At 43.8% G+C, this 21,539-nt stretch overlaps 1 protein-coding gene across 1 annotated transcript in view; it reads left to right on the top strand.

Moving 5' to 3' along the window:
- The window catches only part of kmo (kynurenine 3-monooxygenase), a 113,143-nt gene that overhangs the window by 65,748 nt on the left and 25,856 nt on the right, over positions 1 to 21,539 (top strand). The window contains exons 6-11 of the mRNA XM_084322188.1: positions 68 to 155; positions 5,373 to 5,538; positions 5,912 to 5,983; positions 18,205 to 18,326; positions 19,473 to 19,620; positions 21,132 to 21,189. Coding sequence (XP_084178314.1) covers positions 68 to 155; positions 5,373 to 5,538; positions 5,912 to 5,983; positions 18,205 to 18,326; positions 19,473 to 19,620; positions 21,132 to 21,189 — 654 coding nt within the window. The remainder of the gene's footprint in view (positions 1 to 67; positions 156 to 5,372; positions 5,539 to 5,911; positions 5,984 to 18,204; positions 18,327 to 19,472; positions 19,621 to 21,131; positions 21,190 to 21,539) is intronic.

The following is a 21,539-nucleotide window of genomic DNA, read 5'->3' as shown; positions in this document are numbered from 1 at the left end:
CAAGGTGCGTTGTTATGTCATGCTTGTCATGAGGTGCTTTTGTAACCCCTTCTCTCTGTAACTACAGAGGCTGAGACGTATTCCAACACAAAGCTGAACTTTAACCACAAACTCCATGACTGGAGCACTGAAACGGGGGCGATGACCTTTGTCAGGTAAATAGTACCTGACACACACACACATACACACACACACACACACATCGTTCTTTCTCCTGTGTTATCATACAAAATTGTGCAAGAAGGACGTTATAAACTTCCAGCCCTTTGGGATCCTTTCTCTTAAATCTCTTATCTTTCTCTGTATTGATTATGCCAGGTCTCTGTGTTCCTGCATGTAATTGCATGCGGCCCTGTGTGAATGTGTTTACTAGCGTGAGTCAGGGAGCAGCGTTAAACATGTAGCCTTTAAGCCTCCGTGCATGACTTTTTACCACATCTATAATTGGTTGTCCTTGAGGTAAATGTGACACATGATTTACGGTCAAATTAGCAGGGACCCCTGCCGTTGTTGTTTATGCTCTGGGAATTAGCATAGCCACACAGTGAATCATTAACACTGTTTGCTAAAGGAGAAGGTCTGTTTAATTATATTAACCTCTAATGAGTTGCGCACACCTTTTGTGTTGGCTGGTCAAATTTGACCAATGTTTTATTTCGGCATAAAACGCTCAGAAAACAATGATTATCATCCAATATTGTTTTTGCAATACAGGCTACCACCAGAAAAAAACGAAGAAAAAAGTCTAACTTCACTCATTATATTTCCTATAGTGAAGACAAGGGGTAATTATGTTATCTGACTATAATAGACTAATATTAGAACACACTTTTCTAGAATTGATTTCTTTTTATATTATTAACCCTTTCACTGCCACATGACAGAAGGTTAACGCTTTACTATCACACAACCGACGGTCGCCGTTGGTATAAGTAATTTCCTCCCCTAAAACCAAACTTTATTTTGTTCAAAATAACAGATTCAAACAACTCGAGGGGTAATAGACTTTATGTCTTTGACATCTAGTGGCCCTGGGGTCATTCTCATCATGTTCTCAGTTTGTGTTCTTGCCTTGGGTTTCATAAGGGGTCGAGGACCATGATATAGCATATTTCTGACATGTGAAGACCTCTCATTGAGCTTCTGTCTCATTAGGGCCCACCTCCTTATCAGATGTGTCTTAATCATGATCAGGATCATACTCCACATCATCCTCATCCTCAAGACACTTCAGTTTCAGCTGTTCTCTCCTTCATATCATTGTCATGATCAGAGATTTGATCAATAGCCTCACAGACAAAGTGCATCTTTTGTTCATGTTTGAATAGACAGATGCTGCTGCAGAATGAAATTGACAACAACTCAAACAAACCTTATTTATAGAAAACCAATGTTGAGAAATCTGTGTAATAATAATAATAATAATAATACATCAGTGTGTGTGTGTGTGTGTGTGTGTGTGTGTGTCTTAATGTCCATATTCTGCGAGAAATGTTTAGTTCCCATGGGGGATGGAGGCCAGAGGGATTGAGAGTTCATACTGTGAGAAGATAATTGTTCCCAGGAGGAAGGGGAGGTGTGGGGTGTCTAGACTCGGATATCAATCTTATTTGAGTCAAATTTGATCCACAGAACTACCCACAACCTTTCAATGTTGCATCATACCATACTATCAACAGCCAATATTCTCTGCCGCATCAAATTTGACCCATAAGACCACAGTAAAAACATTTTTAGAGACCTTCAGAATTGAATAAAATGGTGACCATTGGTTTTATTGTGTTTATATAGCTGTTTTTTGAGGATATCATAAAGCCTTGTTCCAATAAAAAAAAGAAAATAGCTATTTATTACATATCTTAACTTGAAAACAGGTAGAATTTGACCCTATTTTGACCCTATGCCAGACTGAGGCATCGAACATGGCATCTTGATCTTTACTGTTTTTTGCTTTATTGTCAGATTTTGTGTTAAATCTTTTTTGCCCTGTTAAGCACTTTGAGCTGCATTCTATGTGTGAAAGGTGCTATATAAATAAAAATTATTATTATTATTATTATTATTATTATTATTATTATTATTATTATTATTATTATTATTATTATTATTATTATTATTATTATTATTATTATTATTATTATCAGTTTAAACATGCAAAAGGATGATGTAGCCTACCACCCAGAATGAGTATTTTATTTATCAGTTATACACAGTGATTTATAAATAGCCTATATAGACTTTAATAATGTAACCTACATGTCCTACAGTATGAATCTGGATTTCTACATCAAACAACGAGGCAGTTCTCTTTTTTATTTTTCGATTCAGAAACAAATGGTACCACCAACAGCCTATTCTGTGTAGCACAGCTTATGGTGAATCATATTATCCATAAAATAAATTAGCCTAAGTGATAATGTCATGCACACTTCAGAGATTGCTTTGAGCAATTACGCTGTCACACACGCTGTCCTGTCCACATTATTATTTATAAGAATCAATTACATGCAAGAGTAGGCCATAGGTGAGTACGTTTTTCTATAACTCAAGTTCAGACCTACTTAGTTACTCTATTTCATTAGCACTAAAAGTGAATTATCTTTATTGTATCAGAAAATTCAGAATGTCATCTTTCAAAAGAGATCAGGTTTGCAAAAAAAGTATGCAGTCCTCAAGTTCAAGTAAAAAAAATTCCACTTTTAGGGGCGCCTGTTAAGAGGTTAATAAATCCCAAGGTTTGCTCAGGAGTGGCATACGCATAATTTTGTGCATACCCAAGCTTTATAAATGAGACCCCTGGTAAGAAGATCTCATTACGATGTGGTGTGTGCAGGTAGAACCCAAAATGCAGGACGGTAGAGGCAGGAGAAATTTCTAAAGGAGTTTAATTAAAGAAGCAAAAATGTCAAAACACATAAAATGTCCACTCAATTAACTGGAGAGACGTTTCTGATGTCCAAGGTTATATAAAAAAAAAAAGATAATAATAAATACCTAAGTAATAGCCTACACTACAGTATAGCACTGGTGAGCTTAAACATGAGAAAAACAAACACTAGCTTCCGTGGCTAACAAAAGCTAAGAACAAGCTATGAACATACATGAGACATCTAACAGCAGACATCTAACAAGAGACACTGAACATAGACGTCTAACATGAGACGATGGACCAGCACAGAGGTGAAGGGGAGGGGGAACTCAAATACATGAGGAGAAAATGGGAACATGAGAAACACTTCTGATTACAAATTGAGACACCTGGGAGGGAAACAGACTAGCAAAGAACTACAGGAAACAAGACAAGGAACTACAACTAAGGCAACAATACAGGGGAATACATAGAGACAAGAGAAAGACGATACAAAGAAATACTAAGCACTAAACAAACAGGGGAACATGAATAGACAAGAAAATACCATGACTAAACAACTAGACTAGGATGAAAGAGAGAGAGAGCGGAGACACGGAGAGAAAAAGAGAGAGATACAGACAAGTAGAGAGAAGAGGGACAGAGAAAACAATGTCCATAGCACAGACGAGGGTGAACTCAGAGCAAGAGAGAACAGTCCATGGCCTGGCAGGAGGGGCAGAACATTACAGACCTGACCAGTACCCAAACCACACTTGTGATATGTATTGTCAAAGCTAGGGCTGACCTTCAAAGCTTTTTTTGGCAATCGAAGCTTCGGGGCCGAGCTTCGATTTTAATTCGAAGCTTAAAAAAATAATAATAAAAAGAAATATTAATTATAATATATATATATATTTTTTTTTATCTTATGTTGTGGGACTTGTACAGCACTTTGGTAAACGTTGTTGTTTTTAAATGTGCTCTATAAATAAAGTGGATTGGATTAATTAAGTAGCCCCTTTTGTGACTGTGACGCAGCCAACAAGGTTTCACTCTGCTGCGCTGCCTGGGTGCTCTCATAGTAGGGCTGCAACTAATGACTATTTTGGTAGTCGACTAATCTGTCGAATATTTTTTCGATTAGTCGACTAATCGAAAAACAATTATATTTAAAAAAACGACCTATCTTTGTGAAAGTGGCTTCTCAGCTCTGGTCCAGCTGAAGACAGAGCAGAGGAACAGATTGGACATTGAGCATGACCTCAGAGTTGCTTTGAGACTCTTGTCAGGTCCAAACAACATCCCCAGTTATCCCATTAGTTCCCCCAAACTTACTGTCGGTCTGTTATGTTAAGCTAAGAAGTCTTCAGCTGGCTGGACCAGAGCTGAGAAGCCACTTTCACAAAGATAGGTAGTGAAAAAAAATAAAATAAAAAATTATAATTTTTTTTAATGACTAATCGACGCAACAATATCTCGTCGACGATTTTTCATAATCGACGACGATCATTGCAGCCCTATCTCACAGCCAACGACATGACATTACATAATTATGTTGCAACCTTCGTCTATCAAGCAAACAATTATATTATATTTAATTTATAATATCAGACAATGCACCTACAAAATCTGATGATTACAATTAAATTAGCCAACTTGGTAACACATTAGTCATAGCAGCATAGGCAAGATGCCTATCCAGCTACCTTATTATCCTTGATCAGAGCTTCAGGCAACTGCGTCTCTTGAGTATATCGGAAACCAAATAGCACCAAGTACCAGGGGAGTACATCCTCTTTTTCTTTTCATTTCAGCACTCTCAACCTTGACATATTTTATCGTAGCGGCGTGTGAGCAGTATCTATTTGTGAAGAAGATTATTATTTACATTTAGTCATTTAGCTGACACTTTTATCGAAAACAGCAACAGCTAGAGGGGTCAACAACAAGTCACCAGGAGGGGTACATCTCTGGCAGCTAAGGGTCAGTGGTCATTGTTCGTCAAATAGTATCGAGCTTGAGTGTTACACTCTTGAGTGCATAGTAGTGTATACATAATTAGCATGATAAGTAGTAGTATAAGTATAGTAGTAGGTGAAAGATAATGGCTGGTTTTAGTTGATTATGACAGAATAAGTACTATATAACTATAGTATAGTGCTATAAAAACTATTTTTTATATATATATATAAACATCCTTCTGATGAAATGAAATGACGACTCAACTTACGTTCTTTTCCGGATGCAACGGGGGAGAAGAGATGGTGTTTTAGCCAATCAGCGCGTGGGAGTGAGAATTCCACCAAACGATTTCCGCCATGAACCACAAACAATACACAACGCAGAGATGGCCCGGAGATGCTGATAACAATCAACAACAGGCTGAAAACACCGTAATCTAACATAGGGTACATAGTAGTAAAAAGACGGTTAGTTATTTTATTATATATATATATTATATATTTTTTGTATTACAGATATTGTTTGATATTGTTTTATCATTTTCTGGTGTGTTTCTCAGGGATGATGGGACCATGGAGGAGATCCAGGCCGACCTGATCGTGGGCTGTGACGGAGCCTTCTCTGCCACCCGCAAGCAGTTCCTCCGCCGCAGCCGCTTCAACTTCAGCCAGACCTACATCCCCCACGGCTACCTGGAGCTCACCATGCCCCCTAGAGACGGAGAGGTCAGTTTTCTATAGGTGCCTGTGACCTCGCCTCAGGGCCCTGATGGCTCGGGAAGAAATACATATATAACAATATCGGGATATGGAAAATCACATGTCAGATGGTTATCAAATCGGACTGCAGGGTCATGGGAGGTGTCATACAGTGTCAAACCGAAACTGTACTTTTCAGCGGACATTCTCAAATATAATTTTGTGAAAAATGTCACTTGATATTTGCAGAAATTCCCATTGTACAATAACACGGATGGACAATTAACACTAGTACTGAAAGCCTGTACCGCCGTTCCCTAAAACCACCGGGAACCATTCATTCATGCTAATCATGACACGCTGCTGGTGCTTTAACACCGGTTGTTTCATCCTGTCCCAGTTTGCCATGAAGCCTAATTACCTGCACATCTGGCCGCGGAACACCTTCATGATGATCGCTCTGCCAAACCAGGTGAGTGTGAAACTTCTCCTGTCCATCACAGCATCAACAGCCATTTAAAAACAGTTAATAAAAACAGTTAATAAAAACAGTTAATACATAACATACAATTAGTTAGTACGTGTTAAAAACAGAGATGGACAAATACGTAGGGCTAAAAAGAGAGCTAAAAGTGGTGAATGAAGAAGAGTCACAGTCCACAACCCAGCTCCTCCAGTCCACGGCAGTTAGCCCATCCTGGCCCTGCCTGGTTGTGGAGCCTGATTGCCACTGGCACAAAGGACTGCCCGAAGCACTTTGTGGTATGTCGGGGGGGGGGGGGGGGGAGAGATAAGTCTGTGGCTAAACGTGGACAGCACTTCTCACTTTCCTTCTTCTGTCACTGCTGACATGACATGTAATAACGTAAACACTTAATTAATAGGCTTTTATTTGCTTCAATCACTGAATTCACTCCACCTTTATTTGAGACAGGCCTCTAATTCCTTTTGCACAAAATGTCTTGCTCGGTAAAGATGGTGAAATATCAAATTGTTTATTTAAACCAGTATGCATATTACTTGTATAACATGTACTGTACCAGCATGTACACATCAAAATGAAACAAATACAAAACTTGGTTTTCATCTGCTAATCCGATGGATTATTTAATTATTAACACTTCACTGCACCAGATCCCCAGTGGTGCGTAGGAAAAGTTGGCTGATAACACGTTCCATTAATGCAGTGATTCTATTTGCTTACCAAGATTGATGGTAACCTGCTAAATGACCAACATGTGATTAAATAAAGATGTTGGTGACGTAGTGGTGACTCCGAAGGTGAAGCATCTACTGCTTAATATCCATAGGCTTTCTCCTCTTAGGGCCCGCGTCCACCTAGCGCATATTTAGGACCGCACGCGTCTGTTTTCAATGTATTACAATGGGGAGGGAGCGCATGCGGCCCCATGCGGCCGCCTCTAGGAAGTGCGCTGCCGTCGGCTTCTTTTTTCAGCGCCTTTATGCGGCCGCAGCACAAGCCAGAGAGTTGAAACTGGCTGAACTTTTCTAGAGCGGTGCGCCGAGCGCATATTCAAACAACCAATCACAGCCAGTCATCTACCACTCTGCTTGTAACCTGACACCGGACTCCACACAGACCATTGAGATTCGCGACAAAACTAATAATAATAACTACACGAATACACTACTAAAAAGCTAATAAAAAGCAAAGGGCGAACTGTGGTGTCAGGCAATAACTATATATATAATTAATATACAATAAAGTTATTCAAATATGCTATAATATGTGCAAAACCGCGGCATGGCTGTAGATTTCTTTCTGTCATCTACAAGATGCGCGTCAAGCCAGCTCTGCCGGCGCACTCCCAGCATGTTTCACGGAGAAATATGCGCTAGGTGGACGCGGGCCCTTAGTCAATTAGTAAATTTTATATCCATGGGCTTTCTCTTCTTAGTCAATTGACCTATCACGCCCATATAAAGCCACATAACAAAGTATCATAAAAAAAATACTTTATTTGTTAAAATGCGTTCATGCTCTGCCTGTATAAAAGCCTCACAGCATGGGCTGAATCTCTCATAAGGACTATTTGTCTATTTGGGATGTTTGTTTTATATTACTTGGAGTACCAGAAGGGTGGGGTTTGCCACATAGGACAATACAGTACCTAGAAAAGGTTTAGTTAATTTTAGTAATACTTTTTCCAACTTACCTGAATCTCATAGGTCCTGGCGCGGTGAACCCCACCCGCCTGAGACACAAAACAGGTTAAAACAAACGCCAAGAATGAGCAGATACCGGTATTATTGGGCCGTGGTCTGATAATCAAGCCAGGTAGATCTCAGGGGGTGAATGAATGACAGCGGGCGATATTTCTCCCTCATCCGCAATAAAACCAGTCACTGGACTGTGGCTTTAGTACTTCACTTCAAAGAACTACCTGAAGCCATCAGAGGCTTGACTCATCAGAATCCTCAGCTCCCACAGGTCCAGCCCTACTTTTCACACATCGCCGTCATTAACCGGTATTTACAACTGTTTGGGGAAAATGGGATTTTAATCACACTGTGCTCTCTCTGTTTCACTCTCTGTCTCATTCTCTATCTCACTCTCTGTCTCACTACAGTATGTCTCTCTGTCTCCATCTGTCTCTCTCCCTCTCTCTCTCTTGTCTCACTCTGTCTCTCTCTCTGTCTCACTCTTGTCTTTCTGTCAGTCTTATCTCACGCTCATCTGTTTCCATAGCTCACTCTCTTTCACTCTCTCACTCCCCTTCTCTCTTAGCCTTAATGGATTACAGTAGATTTCTTTTAAATTAGAGTTTTCACTGAACTAAAACTAATGTTTTGAGTTTAAGTCATGCACAATAAATCTTGTTAAACTCAAACCCCCCCCCCCTCTCTCTCTCTCTCTCTCTCTCTCTCTCTCTCTCTCTCTCTCTCTCTCTCTCTCTCTCTCTCTCTCTCTCTCTCTCTCTCTCTCCTCTCTCTCTCTCTCTCTCTGTCTCTCTGTCTCTCTGTGCGCATGCGTGTGGATGGTGGGAGCGTGTGGTGCGAGAGTCTGAGGAAGTGCGCGTGAGTCTTTCTAAACTTTTTCTATCTTTATGTTGTTTGTCAAATTGTGAATTAGACTGTGGTTTGTTTGACTGGTTGTGTGTTGATGGTGGGCTGGTAGCGTTGTCAGTGTTCGCTTGGGCAGCTGTCTGCTGTCGCGGTGGCATGGACTTTGCGAGGTTGACCAGGAGACATGGTTTTTAAAGTCGCGCCGGCATTTCCGTGTTCAGTGGAGGACTGTAGTCTCGCTGTTGCGAGAGTAGTAGGCGCTCCGGCCGTTAAGTCTGCGGCAAGGATGAACGGGGGAGTCGTTTTCTTTGTGGATGATTTGATTAAAGTAAATCAACTGATAACGGACGGTTTGGTCATAAATGATACTTTTGTGTCTGTGATGCCGCTCACAACACCGGCAAAAAAGGTGACGTTGGCAAATGTCCCCCCGTTGGTGGGCGACGATCTTATATTGAGGGAACTCGCCAGGTTTGGGAAAATTGTATCTCCCTTAAAAAAGATGTCTTTGGGGTTTAAAGCACCTGAATTACAGCATGTGGTTTCTCACAGAAGGCAGACGTTCATTATAATGAACAAACGTGATGACGAGTTGGATCTTAATTTTAAAGTAATAATAGACAGGTTTGGTTTGAGTTTATTATTTATGCGACGACACAAAACATGCAATGTTTTGGTTGTGGAAGGGAGGGGCATCAAAGACTAGCGTGCCCTGAGGAGGGGCAAAGCAGGGGGGCAAATGATGGGAAGGGTGCAATGAAGAAAGGAAGAGCAGCTTGGGGTGTGACTCAAGGGGTTGAGGGGGGGGGGGGCCAGGGGAAGAGGGGTGGTGGGGAGACTGCTGAGAAGGTAATGGTACCAGATAGAAGTGATAAGGAGAGGGAAGAGTAGGTACGGCTGGATATGCAGTACAAGGAAAGGATGGTGGGGATGGAAATGTGGGGGGGGGGGGGGGGGGGGGGGGGGGGGGGTGGTAGAAGGAGCTTGTGTCAGCCAGGACGCGTTAAATAGCCAGGTGAAGAGTGGAACTGTTGAAATACAAGGGACAGTTGGTGGGGATGAAAATGTGTGGGGGGGGGGGGGGGGGGAAGGATTACAGAGGTGGCAAGTGGACCTGTTGAAATACAAGGGACAGCTGTTGGGGATGAAAATGAGGGGGGGGGGGGGTCGTGGTGGGAAGGATTACAGAGGTGGCAAGTGGACCTGTTGAAATACAAGGGACAGATGTTGGGGATGAAAATGAGGGGGGGGGGGTCGTGGTGGTGGGAAGTAGAGGATATTGACATGGAAGAGGGGGACGACGGGATGAAGGTTGTTAGGCAGAAGAGGAAGATTGAAGTAGTTGGGTTGTCAAGCTCTCAAGCTAAGAAGACAGGTGTGACGGAAGAACTCAGCAGTACACAGAGTACACAAGACAGTTCATGGGCGGGGATGTGTATTGATGATGATGAGGAATATGAGAGTGATGCTTCTGCAACTTCAGAAAATGAGGGCTATTCATTGAGGTCAATGAAAATGTTTTTACAGATGACAAAAAACAGGAAAGGGGTGGAGATAACTAATTTCTTTCCAGATAAGGAGTTGTTTATTTTGGCAGCAAGGAAACATATGAGGTTTCAAGGAGATGGTCGTTTTGTTGACACAGAGATATACAGGATGAGAAAGATTGTGCAGAAGGTACTGCGGGACCTCAGTAAGGTGGAGGACGGAGTGGAATCGGTGTAGTTTTTTGTTTTTTTGTTTTACCTTTTTATTTCTAAATGAGAGTTTTTTTTTATTGACGGGACTGGTGTGTTGTCACTTAGGGCTGGACATTTCAAGGTGTCCTGCTACCGGGGCCAGGAGGCTGAGACGTTTTTTGATCATCTCATGTACTCTTATACATTTGTGGAACTTTGTAAAGACTGGGATTATGGAGGATTCAGAGACAGGAGCGGAGCGTATCGTTTTAATGCCCGATGGGAAGGCCACGCCATACTCCTTCAGCAAACATTTCATCAGAGTCGTCATGGGGGATGTTGTCTCTGCCGTCTTTTTATGTTACCGGCACCGTTACCTTGATAAAGGGTTGGAAGGTATGACTGTGGGGCTCGACACGTTCTACGCCGGAATAAACGGTTTCCAGATTCAGCCTCGGAGGATGATGGTAAAGCGGACTTTGCTGGTTAATTTGTACCCTATGTTCGGAATGGGTTTCATCAGGGCTTGGAGCTCTCGAATCAGTCTGCTCGATGGGAAGTCACTGGGGGCTGCTAGTCTCCGCACGGGGGAGTGGGAGGTGATGTTGGAGCGGCATCTGAACCAGGAAGGTAAAGGCGGCCTCGGACGGGGTGGCGAGGGTAACAAACTGTCTAATGAGGATGTCGGTCCAGAGTGCATCTCGGTCCCCCTGCTCTGTTTTCGGCCCCTGACATCATCGATGCCATGTGATATACAACTGGTGGACGGTAGGAGCATACATGATAAGGCTGAAGGAGGAAGGTCAGCTGACGAGGCGGCCCTGTTTATCCACGGGATAGGCTTTGACTGGAGTCTGTCGGACACGCACAAAGGCCTGTTGTGTTGTACCACACGGGGAAAGGTGAAGCTAGATACGCTCTTCTCAGGACTACGGTTTCTACAGTGCCTCTCCGGTGTCTCGCTCTCTGATGCACCCAGAACTTTAGATCATTTAGAGTATTTTTTTTTCCCATGGGGGAAATTTTCAAATGACAATTTGGTTCGTTTTCAGCATCGTTGTCCCTAATTTGGTTTTTTTTGGTTTGTTTTTGTGTTTTGTTTTTGTTTTGTGTTTTTTGTTGTTTGTTTTTGTTTTGTTTTTTGTTGAGTTGTAGAGTATTTAAATTTTTGAACGGTTTGTTGTATCAATTGTGTTTTTAGTAAAACATTTAGTTTTTTATAAAATCTCTCTCTCTCTCTCTCTCTCTCTCTCTCTCTCTCTCTCAGGGATATTTCATTTTAGTAGAACATGTCAAAAATCTGTAGTCTTACCTTATCTAAAGTAATCTAAGTAAGCTAGTGACCAGTACTGCCATGGTCAGTGGCTTTGACCTGGCTTCACCACAGACCACTGTGAGAGATGTGTTGTTGTTGTTAAGCTGAGTCAGCCAGCTAGAAATATCAGTGTGGTGTTAAAGGGATATTTCACTTAGAACATGTCAAAAATCAGCAGTCTTACCCCCATCTAAAGTCATTTACAAATAAACTAGTGACCACTAGTTGTTCGCTGTCAACACCACCATTCCTCCCAGGTGTCAGGATCCTCATTCACTTCCATTCACTTTGAGGAGCAAGTGAATAATACTACTATAACATTCCATGCAAGGCAAAGATACACAGCACACTTCTCAAAGATCATAAATCTGTAAAGACACATCCAATGCCACAACAAAAATGTACCTGTTGACAGATGTTGGCTATGGGGCGACAATAACTTATCATGACGACAAGGTCCTCTCACTTCAGCCTTTAATCGGCATAGTTTATTATCACATTGGTACACAGTACATGAGACCTTCTCTCTGTGGGAGGTAGGTGGGAAGAGACAGAGAGGGAGGGAACAATCCCTTAAATACCCTCTTAACTGGCGCCAGCGTCAATAGCTCCGCCTATAGCGCCCTCTTGTGGAAACAGTTAGACAGTTACATGCAATCGTATACATCACATAACTTTAACACTCCCACTTATGGCTGTCTTGTATACTGTACAACTTTTTCAAAAACAATCTTCAAAGAAATAGTACAGCTCAGAGCATCAAAAAGAATATGGCAGTCAACACTACAGATACAGCACTCAAAACTCAAACCTCTCATGCCTCTCTACCACTCTCTACCACTCCTCTATTGTTCTTGACCGGGCCAGATTTCACACCTCCACTTCCTCCCACAGGCTGGGCAGATTTTCATCTTAAATTTTTATTCGTCCCAAATGTCCCAGCCCCATCAGATTTCTTAGCTTTTTTCACTGTTTACTTATCATGCATTGCAACACTAATATATGGTCAGTACCCCAAGTCAGACTGCCCATATAAAAATTATTTTGGGGGTCTGAGGGCAGTAGCCCCCGACCCCCTCCCTGGGGAAGCACTTAAGTTAACTACCCTCCCTTTGTTCCCCCAGCCAACACCCCCGGAAAATTAACACCTGAGTAGACTTAAGTGGCACACAAGCAGCAACAAGCAGCAGACAAGCAGCAGAATTGGTTTGATTTTTGAGCGCTGCGTCTGTACATAACAGGCAATATTTACACACCAAACATGACCTCTGCAAATCTTCTCAATTTCAGTTTGGAAACAGGCTTCGTCATAGCGTCTGCTACCATGTCGTCTGTCGGACAATAATAGTGTCATCCTTTCTTCCCTGATGACAGATCTGATGAAATTATATTTTATATCCACATGTTTACACCTCTGTCGGCACACAGGGTTTCTAGCAATTGCAATGGTTCCCTGGTTGTCTTCATAAACAACAGTTTTCTTATATACATAGGTATCCATTCCTTCGAGCAGTTCTAGATAAATACATTCATGTATTGTCATAGCTAGAGCCATGTATTCGGCTTCACAAGTTGATAGTGCCACTGTGGGATGCTTCTTTGTTTTCCACCAAACCAGTGAGCTGTTTGTGTTCAAACTCACACAATACCCTGTGGTACTTCTTCTGTCTGTGGTGTCTGCCGCCCAATCTGCATCACTGTAGGCTTTAAGCCCTAAGCCCTTGCTGCTCTTTCTGAAACAAAGCTGTTTATCTGCTGTACCTTTGAGATAACGAAAAACATGTTTTGCTGTAATCCAGTGCTCCTCTGTGGGGTCAGCAAAATGCTGTGACAATTTACTCACTACAAAACATAGGTCAGGGCGAGTACATGTTGTCAAATAGATGATGCTACCTACAGCTTCTCTGTACATTTTTACATCTGTCAATTTCTGAGCATCCTCTTGGTAGTCTAGCTTTTGATCACATGGTGTTTCCCTTGTCCTACATTCTTGCATGTCAAAACGTTTCAGGATCTTTTCCACATATCTCTTCTGGGATATTTTTACACAACTGGCAGACTGTTCGAAGTCCATGCCTAGAAAATGCTTTAACCTGCCTAGGTCTTTCATTTTGAATCTGGTGGAGAGCATACTTTTCACCTGCTCTAGGTTTCTAGTGTTGTCCGCTGCGATGATCAAATCATCCACTTCTGTATTTAAACATAGAATCCACTTCTGCATTTAAACATGGAGTACCCTCCTTCTGTATTTAAACATGTAGCTACCCTCCTTCTGTATTTAAACATGGAGTACCCTCCTTCTGTATTTAAACATTTAGCTACAAACCTGGCTTTGTACTTTGTCGTGGCCTTCAATACCCTCCTTGATTGAGTACACCTATTTTCCTCCCACTTTCTGTCTGCCCTCTGGTAACTTGGTTAGAGTAAAGGTGTGGTTGTCCTCTAGGGACCTCATCTCCTCATCCATTGCTCTCTCCCATTTCCTTGATTCAGGGGACACCATCGCCTCTTTAAAGGTCTGAGGTACTCCACTCACTACTCTGTAGCAGTAATCAATGCTGGTAAGTGTACTGTCATCCTCGTCACTTTCTCTCCGGGCATAGTCTTTCAGATACTTTGGGGGTTTGTGTTCCCGTGAGGGATACCTCCCACTGCATGAGGCACGTGACGTCACCCTCGGGTGCTCCTCGTCATCATCCTCTGGGGGTTGCTGACTGTCTGTCTGCACGACTGTGCTGAGTACACTAGGTTGAGGTGTCTTTGTTTCTTCACACCTTACTCTGGAGTCCAGCTCTGGCTCCTCTGTCTGTGTCTCGTTCTCACATGTTGTCTTTGTGACAAATTTGACTAGCCTGTGTTTTTGCACTTTCCCTTTACCGGGATAATAGACTAGGAAAGCGGGGCTTCCTTTGTCGTGCCCTACAAAGAGTCCGTTTTCACATCTGGACTCGAGCTTTCCTCTGTCCTGCTGGTAAGCATAACACACTGATCCAAATTCGTGCATTCTAGCTAGATTACATTTTTTTCCCGTCAGTGCTGTATACGGGGTGGTGCCAGTGTGCTTATTAAAACATCTGTTTCTGGTGTAAGCGGCTTCTTGTACCGCATAATGCCATAGGCTCTTAGGTAAGTTACCAGCTATTAGCTTACACCTAGCCATTTCGAAAAGAGTACGTCCTTCCCTCTCTGCCACCCCGTTCTGGTGTGGGGAGTCTTTGTGCAGTTATCTTTCCGATGCCCTTTTTCTCCGCATCGCCAACACACCAGCTCCGTCGTGGGCCTGGTTTTCTCTCTCGGTTCCGCCCGGGCTTTCAGCACCCTCTCTCCCGCCTCCGCGGCGACTGGGTGTGTGTCTTCTGAGGCCTCAAAGTTCCGCAACTTGGCCTTGAACTCTCCCAGCGACATGTCCGCTGAACCGTGTGTCACCAGTAGTGTGAACGGTTTGTACAGCTCCGGTAGTCCTCTCATAACCATCGCCATCATTAGTCCATCGCTTGGTGCTTCTCCTGCACTTTTCCCCCCTCCTTTTTCCGATTTTTCTCCCATCCCACTGTTAGTCGTTATGCCAATTCCCAACCCCCTTCCTGGTTGTCGCGCACCCCCCACTACTGTTGGTCCGGGAGGCCCGGAGACTGTCACATGCTTTCCTCCGACACATGTGCAGCCAGCCGGCAGCCAGCCTGGCAGCGCAGATTCTCACCGGGAGAGTGTAACGTGTGGAAGGTCACACTACCTTTCTCCAGATCCTACCCTCGCTGTGCAGGCGCCCCGACCGAACTGTAGGGGTCGCTGTCCACAACGCCCAGGACCCACCCACGGCTTCCCTCCCCCTAACTCAGCCAAACGAGTTAGTATAGCGATCAGCCCAAGCCAAGGCAATGCTGACTCTCCGGGAGTCTATTCTCCTGCACTCTTAAGCGCCGTAATCATCTGCTCAGCTCTGATGACGTATTCGGTCACAGTCTCGGTGTGCGCCTTCTTCAGCGCGGTTAGTGTTATGTAGAGGGATACGATTTGGGGTCTTCCCCGTCCGATATAATGTTCTCTCAACACTTTCAGGCTCTCTCTGCCTTTGTCCTTAGTGTCGCGGAATATCAGCCCCAAGCTTGTGTCGTCTAGCAGTGGTGCTAACTCACAGTATGCGTCTGCATTTTTCTTGGTGTCCAAGGCTTGCGCGGCCGCCGTTACTTCTCCCGTGGGGGCCGTCAAGATCGTTATCTTCAGTCCCACACTGTGCATGCAGCACAACATTCGCTCTTCCCAGAGCTCATAGTCCTCTGCTCTTCCATTGAACGAGGGCCATTTGCTCTTTCTTTTGGTCGCCATCCCTTTTTGATGGTAGGTGTAGCTTTAGCTCCCGTTAGCTTAGCTTTAGCCATGCGGTGCTCCCGGTGCTAAACTAGCCTATACTTTAGCTAAACTTGTTAACCTTATTATTTCGCCCCTGCGTGATCTGGGCCCATAACCTGTTGACAGATGTTGGCTATGGGGCGACAATAACTTATCATGACGACAAGGTCCTCTCACTTCAGCCTTTAATCGGCGTAGTTTATTATCACATTGGTACACAGTACATGAGACCTTCTCTCTGTGGGAGGTAGGTGGGAAGAGACAGAGGGAGGGAACAATCCCTTAAATACCCTCTTACCTGGCGCCAGCGTCAATAGCTCCGCCTATAGCGCCCTCTTGTGGAAACAGTTAGACAGTTACATGCAATCGTATACATCACATAACTTTAACAGTACCCTTGACTCAGAATTCAAGTCAAGTCAAGTCAAGAGTTTTATTTGTCACGGCATACAAGTATACAATGAAATGCGGGTGGTCTTGCCCGCAACGATGTGCAATACAGTAGTACAACATATAATAGAATCCAATAGACAACATTGTGCAATAAACAGGTAACATAGTGGGACATCACGGTATTTGTACATAGTTATTTACAGAGCATGAAGGACATGCTAGGTCCCTAGGTAGGATGGGTACCTTTCACATTTGAACCGGTACCGGTACCCGTGAATCGATACCGGTACCCAACGGTACCTTTTTTCGGTACTTTAGTCTCAAGAAATTAAATTTACCTACCTCAGTCGTAAAAAAAACTTCAAATAACTACAATTTCGACAGTTTTCGGCTTGTCATTGCTCCGACTGCTTTGTTGTTGAATCAAGTCAAATCCTAGGTAAGCATATATTGTGCGTGTGAACGTTGACATGAATTTTTTTTTTTTTTTTTTTCGGTTTCTCACTTGATTCGATACTCGGTAGTACCGACGTGTTTCGGTTCGGTACCTCAAAAGTACCGAATTACCCATCCCTACTAGGTAGTGCAATACACTGTTACTATACTATTTTTAAAGTGACCTTTCTTTGTGTCCATAAGTGTGGGCGTGTGCAGCATGAGTGAGTGCTTTCTCATGTTAAAGTGGCTGCTAGTGTGCGAGTGTGCACAGCGTGTGTGTCGTGTGTGTGCTAATGTGTGCTTGTGTGTGTAGGGTTCAGTGTTCTGTGACCCTCAGTGTTTATTGTTCAAGGCTCTGATGGCCTGGGGGAAGAAGCTGAGCCAAAGCCTCTCTGTCCTAGTAGCTGTAGAATTGTCTGCTTTATTGAAATATCTACAGCAGTAGTTTGTTTAAATGGTAAGCGGTGCATTTATATATCGCTTTTATCTAAAGCGCTTTACAATTCACACGCTGACGGCGGAGGCAACCATGCAAGGTGCCAACCTGCTCATCGGGAGCAGTTAGGGGTTAAGTGTCTTGCTCAAGGACACTTCGAAGCGCTGCCCGGGAGGAGCGAGAATCGAACCGGGAACCTTCGACTGCTATACCTCCCAAGCCACATCACTGTTTATACTTCACATGTTCTGATATTTCTGGCTGGCTGAGTCAACATAACAACAACAACACCAAATCTTTCACAGTGGTCTGTGGTGAGGCCAGGTCAAAGCCGCTGACCATGGCAGTACATCGGTCACCGCCACACTGACCAAGGGTGCATTAAGGGAAAAAGAAATACCCCTGTTGCTACGGAGATGCCATGGTAACGGTGAGACTCCCTAAATGGTTCTCAGAGAGCACTTCCTGGTGGTGATGGATAACACCAGCTGACTGGGCAGATAATGGGATGCCCACACCACTCTTCTTCTCTCATCCATCACCTGGCACTGGAGAGCTCAGGTTGTGATATGTCCAGATGAATCTCGCCCCATTTGTCACCACCGGATAAGAGGACACAGTATGCCCTCTTTCTCTTAACTTAAATCAACCTACAGTACATGGAGAAAGCCTGAATGCATTATGAATATTTGCATGCATACTGCATGATACTGTGCTCACGTTTTTTTTTATTCCCCGTTGTCAGTCCAGATGTGAATTGATATTCGGGACTGAATTAGCATTTGACACTTTTGAAATAAGAGGATATCTGTTGATGGATTACTGAGTTCTGTGTGTGTGTGTGTGTGTGTGTGTGTGTGTGTGTGTGTGTGTGTGTGTGTGTGTGTGTGTGTGTGTGTGTGTGTGTGTGTGTGTGTGTGTGTGTGTGTGTGTGTGTGTGTGTGTGTGTGTGTGTGTGTGTGTGTGTGTGTGTGTGTGTGTGTGTGTGTGTGTGTGTGTGTGTGTGTGTGTGTGTGTGTGTGTGTGTGTGTGTGTGCGCGCTCTTTCCTGTCCAGGATAAGACATTCACATGCACCCTCTTCATGCCCTTTGAGGAATTTGAGAAGGTCACCACGGGAGATGAGGTCATCGAATTCTTCGAAACATACTTCCCAGATGCCATCCCGCTAATAGGAGTGTAGGTGACATTCTTGGCGTCTGTCTGTCTGTCTGTCTGTCTGTCACACACACACACTCCATCCTTTCATCTCTCTGCTCATTCCTGCTTCATCTTCCCCTTTTCCCTGTAGCCCCACTTACCTCTGCCTAACCGCCTGGCCCGGCCCCTCCTCTCTTCACCTCATCTCCTCTTCTTCCTCCTCCTCCCTCCTCTCTGCCAGTCTACCTTCCAATCCACACGCATATAATTTCCCCATACTGTGGAGTGGCTCCAGACAACATCCATAGCTGTGGTCTGTGAAGTGTGAAATTACAGACCTGCAGTTACATGGTTTGTGGCGACGGGATGGTTTTTTAATTTCAGGTGGCCAGTGTGTCGCAGGTGACGGTGGAGATAGGAGGAGGGATGTTGTGTATGGGGCGATGAGCTGTGTAATTCATTTACTTCCTCCCAGAGGGTTCAGTTCATTTGGAATGCTCGGGTAAAAAAAAAAGAAGCTGAGCGAACGGTTGTTTACTTTCAAAAGGCTGTCTAGGTTCTTCAGTTCATATGCGCCCGGGTCATTTATAAAAGCCAGACATGTTCCGATTCTGATCTTTCCCTGTTGCGCAAATACCAATTGGTGAATTTTTTTTTCTTTCTCCCATTTTCAATTTTTCTCCCATCCCAATTTTCATATCGTCCAATTCAACCCTCCCCTGTCTTTTGAACGTTGTTTCTTGCCTCCCACAAGCCGGCTGCAATGTGGACTAAGTCATACATAGCACGAGTCCCCTCCGATACTCGAGGTAACAGCCATCGCATCTTTTCACCTGCGCGGCTCGATCTTTCAGCGTCGGGGGTCTGGGCTTTGGAGGGGCCCTGCCCCCGTCGCTTCTTGATTCTACTGCGCAGGCGCACCAACCGACCTGTAGGAGTCGCTGTCCACAACGCCCGATCCCCACCCTTCAGTTTCCCTCCCCGTAATACGGCCAATGTGTATTACTGTGGACGACCAGCTAAACTGAAAGCAACGTGGAGAGCGGGGCTCGAACCAATTGGTGAATTGTTGACAATATCACATACTTTAGTTACTTTAGTTATAAACAATATTCCTCTTGCTTATTCTGTGTGTCCCGTCAGCACGTCCCACCCACTTATCCTTTGTGTTTCTGTGATTTGAAGTGATTCTCTCAAGAGGGACTATTTCCGCCTCCCTGCCCAGGCCATGGTGTCCGTGAAGTGCTCCCCTTACCACATCGGTGACAAGTGTGTCCTCATGGGCGACGCAGCCCACGCTGTGGTGCCTTTCTACGGGCAGGGCATGAACGCGGTGAGTCTCAGAAACGTATGACTTATATCACGCCAGTTAGGGTACCTTGTGTATACTGCACCTGTGTATGCTGTTACTGTTACTCTTATCACTATTCTAATTTATTCATATTTGTATATAGGGGTGCACGATATTGATATTTTTTTTGATCAACTTTTTTTCTCCCATTTTCTATTTTTCTCTCATCCCAATTTCGTATCGTCCAATTCTACCCTCCCCTGTCTGGAACGCTGTTAGGCCATGCCTCCCACAAGCCGGCTGCAATGTGGACGAAGCCTTGCATCACGTGTCCCCTCCGGTACTCGAGGAAGCAGCCGTCGCATCTTTTCACCTGCACAGCGCGATCTCTCAGCGGCGGGGGTCTGCGTGGGAGGGACACGCCGCCCCCGTCGCTTCCTGATTCTGCTGCGCAGGCGCACCAACCGACCTGTAGGAGTCGCTGTCCACAACGTCCGATCCCCACCCATCAGCTTTCCCACCCCTAACACTGCCAATTGTGTTAGTATGAACGAACAGCCAAGCTGATAGCAATGCGGAGAGCTGGGCTCGAACCCAGCGTCTCCTGCATTGGTGGCGAGCGCCTTGCCCACTACACCACCTAGCCGCCCACGATATTGATTTTTTTTGCCCCCGATACCGATAACTTTCTGCTCCTCATGGTCGATACCGATACGATAACCGATAATATATATATATTTATTGTATTATATATATATATTGTTTATGTATATTCCTGTAGTTTTGACCTAATCAGATTTATCATGACATGAGCGTTACTACTATGAACAAAACAAAGCCAAGAGAACAGTTTTGACTCTTCAAATAAAGTGACTATATTTATTTTTCCAAATAAATATAATTTGAGTCAATCACAAAATTCACAATCCGACAATGTCATTAACAATGTGTTTCCCTGAACAATGAGTGAACTAAAAACCAACAGGTATTGTGCTTTATAAACATTTGACGCTATAGGAGAGGAGACTGTTGTGGTCTTGGTCCATGAAACAACTATTACTTGGCATTTATAGGACAGCACGGCTCAAAAAGAATTAAATAAACCAAACAAATCATCTCTGTCAAACGTCTTTAATTTTGCAAACGCCTCGTCAAACGTATCTTAGCCTTTAGCTGCTCGTCGTCGGATTTTAATACACCATCGTAGCGGTGGTGATGTTTCAGGTGACTTATTATGTTGGATGTGTTATAGCTTGTTGCCCCTTTCCCTCCTCGTGGAACTTCTGCATTTGTTACAAATAGCAAGCGAACTGTTTTCCTCTGAAACTTTGAAAAAGTCAGACGACGCCATCTTTGTTTACTATCCGCACTGCTTCTGAATGTTACTTGACTGTCACAGCCAGGCATGAGAAAGGGAGCACTGGATTTGTGAAAAACTCCCTCTTCCAAGGGGATCAAAAAAGGAATATCTTATCTTATCTTCTATATGAGGCGAGGAACAAAAGGGACAAGGAGATAAACAATTGCGCTCATCTCTTATCTCTGTCCTGCAGGGGTTTGAGGACTGCCTCGTCTTCAATGAAATAATGGAACAGTTCAACGAGGACTTCAGTGAGTCGCACACGATACTCGGCCAAGTGTACAAAACATAAGCAACACCCACTCTTTTCATGACAAAAGCAAAAAGGCTTCTGACCGTAGGAGAATTTGGAATACTGGTTATTCTGCCCTTCCTTACAATGTAAACTATGCCTTCGTAGACTGGCATTACACAAGTAACTTTTACATACTGTATAACTTGAGTACATCTTAATTGCATATAACACATCATGCAACTACCAAGAAATCTATCTGCAACTAAACTGCATGCGGTTGTGTCTGCTATGTAAGGAACCCATATTAGATATTACGTTCGTATTGTAGGACCTAGGTTCATTCAATATTGCAAACACATTACAATT

This window comes from Notolepis coatsorum (assembly GCF_963971535.1).
Source record: "Notolepis coatsorum genome assembly, chromosome: 9".
Taxonomy (NCBI): Eukaryota; Metazoa; Chordata; class Actinopteri; order Aulopiformes; family Paralepididae; genus Notolepis; species Notolepis coatsorum.
Note: the sequence above shows the minus strand (reverse complement) of the source record. Positions and strands in the feature narration are given on the sequence as shown.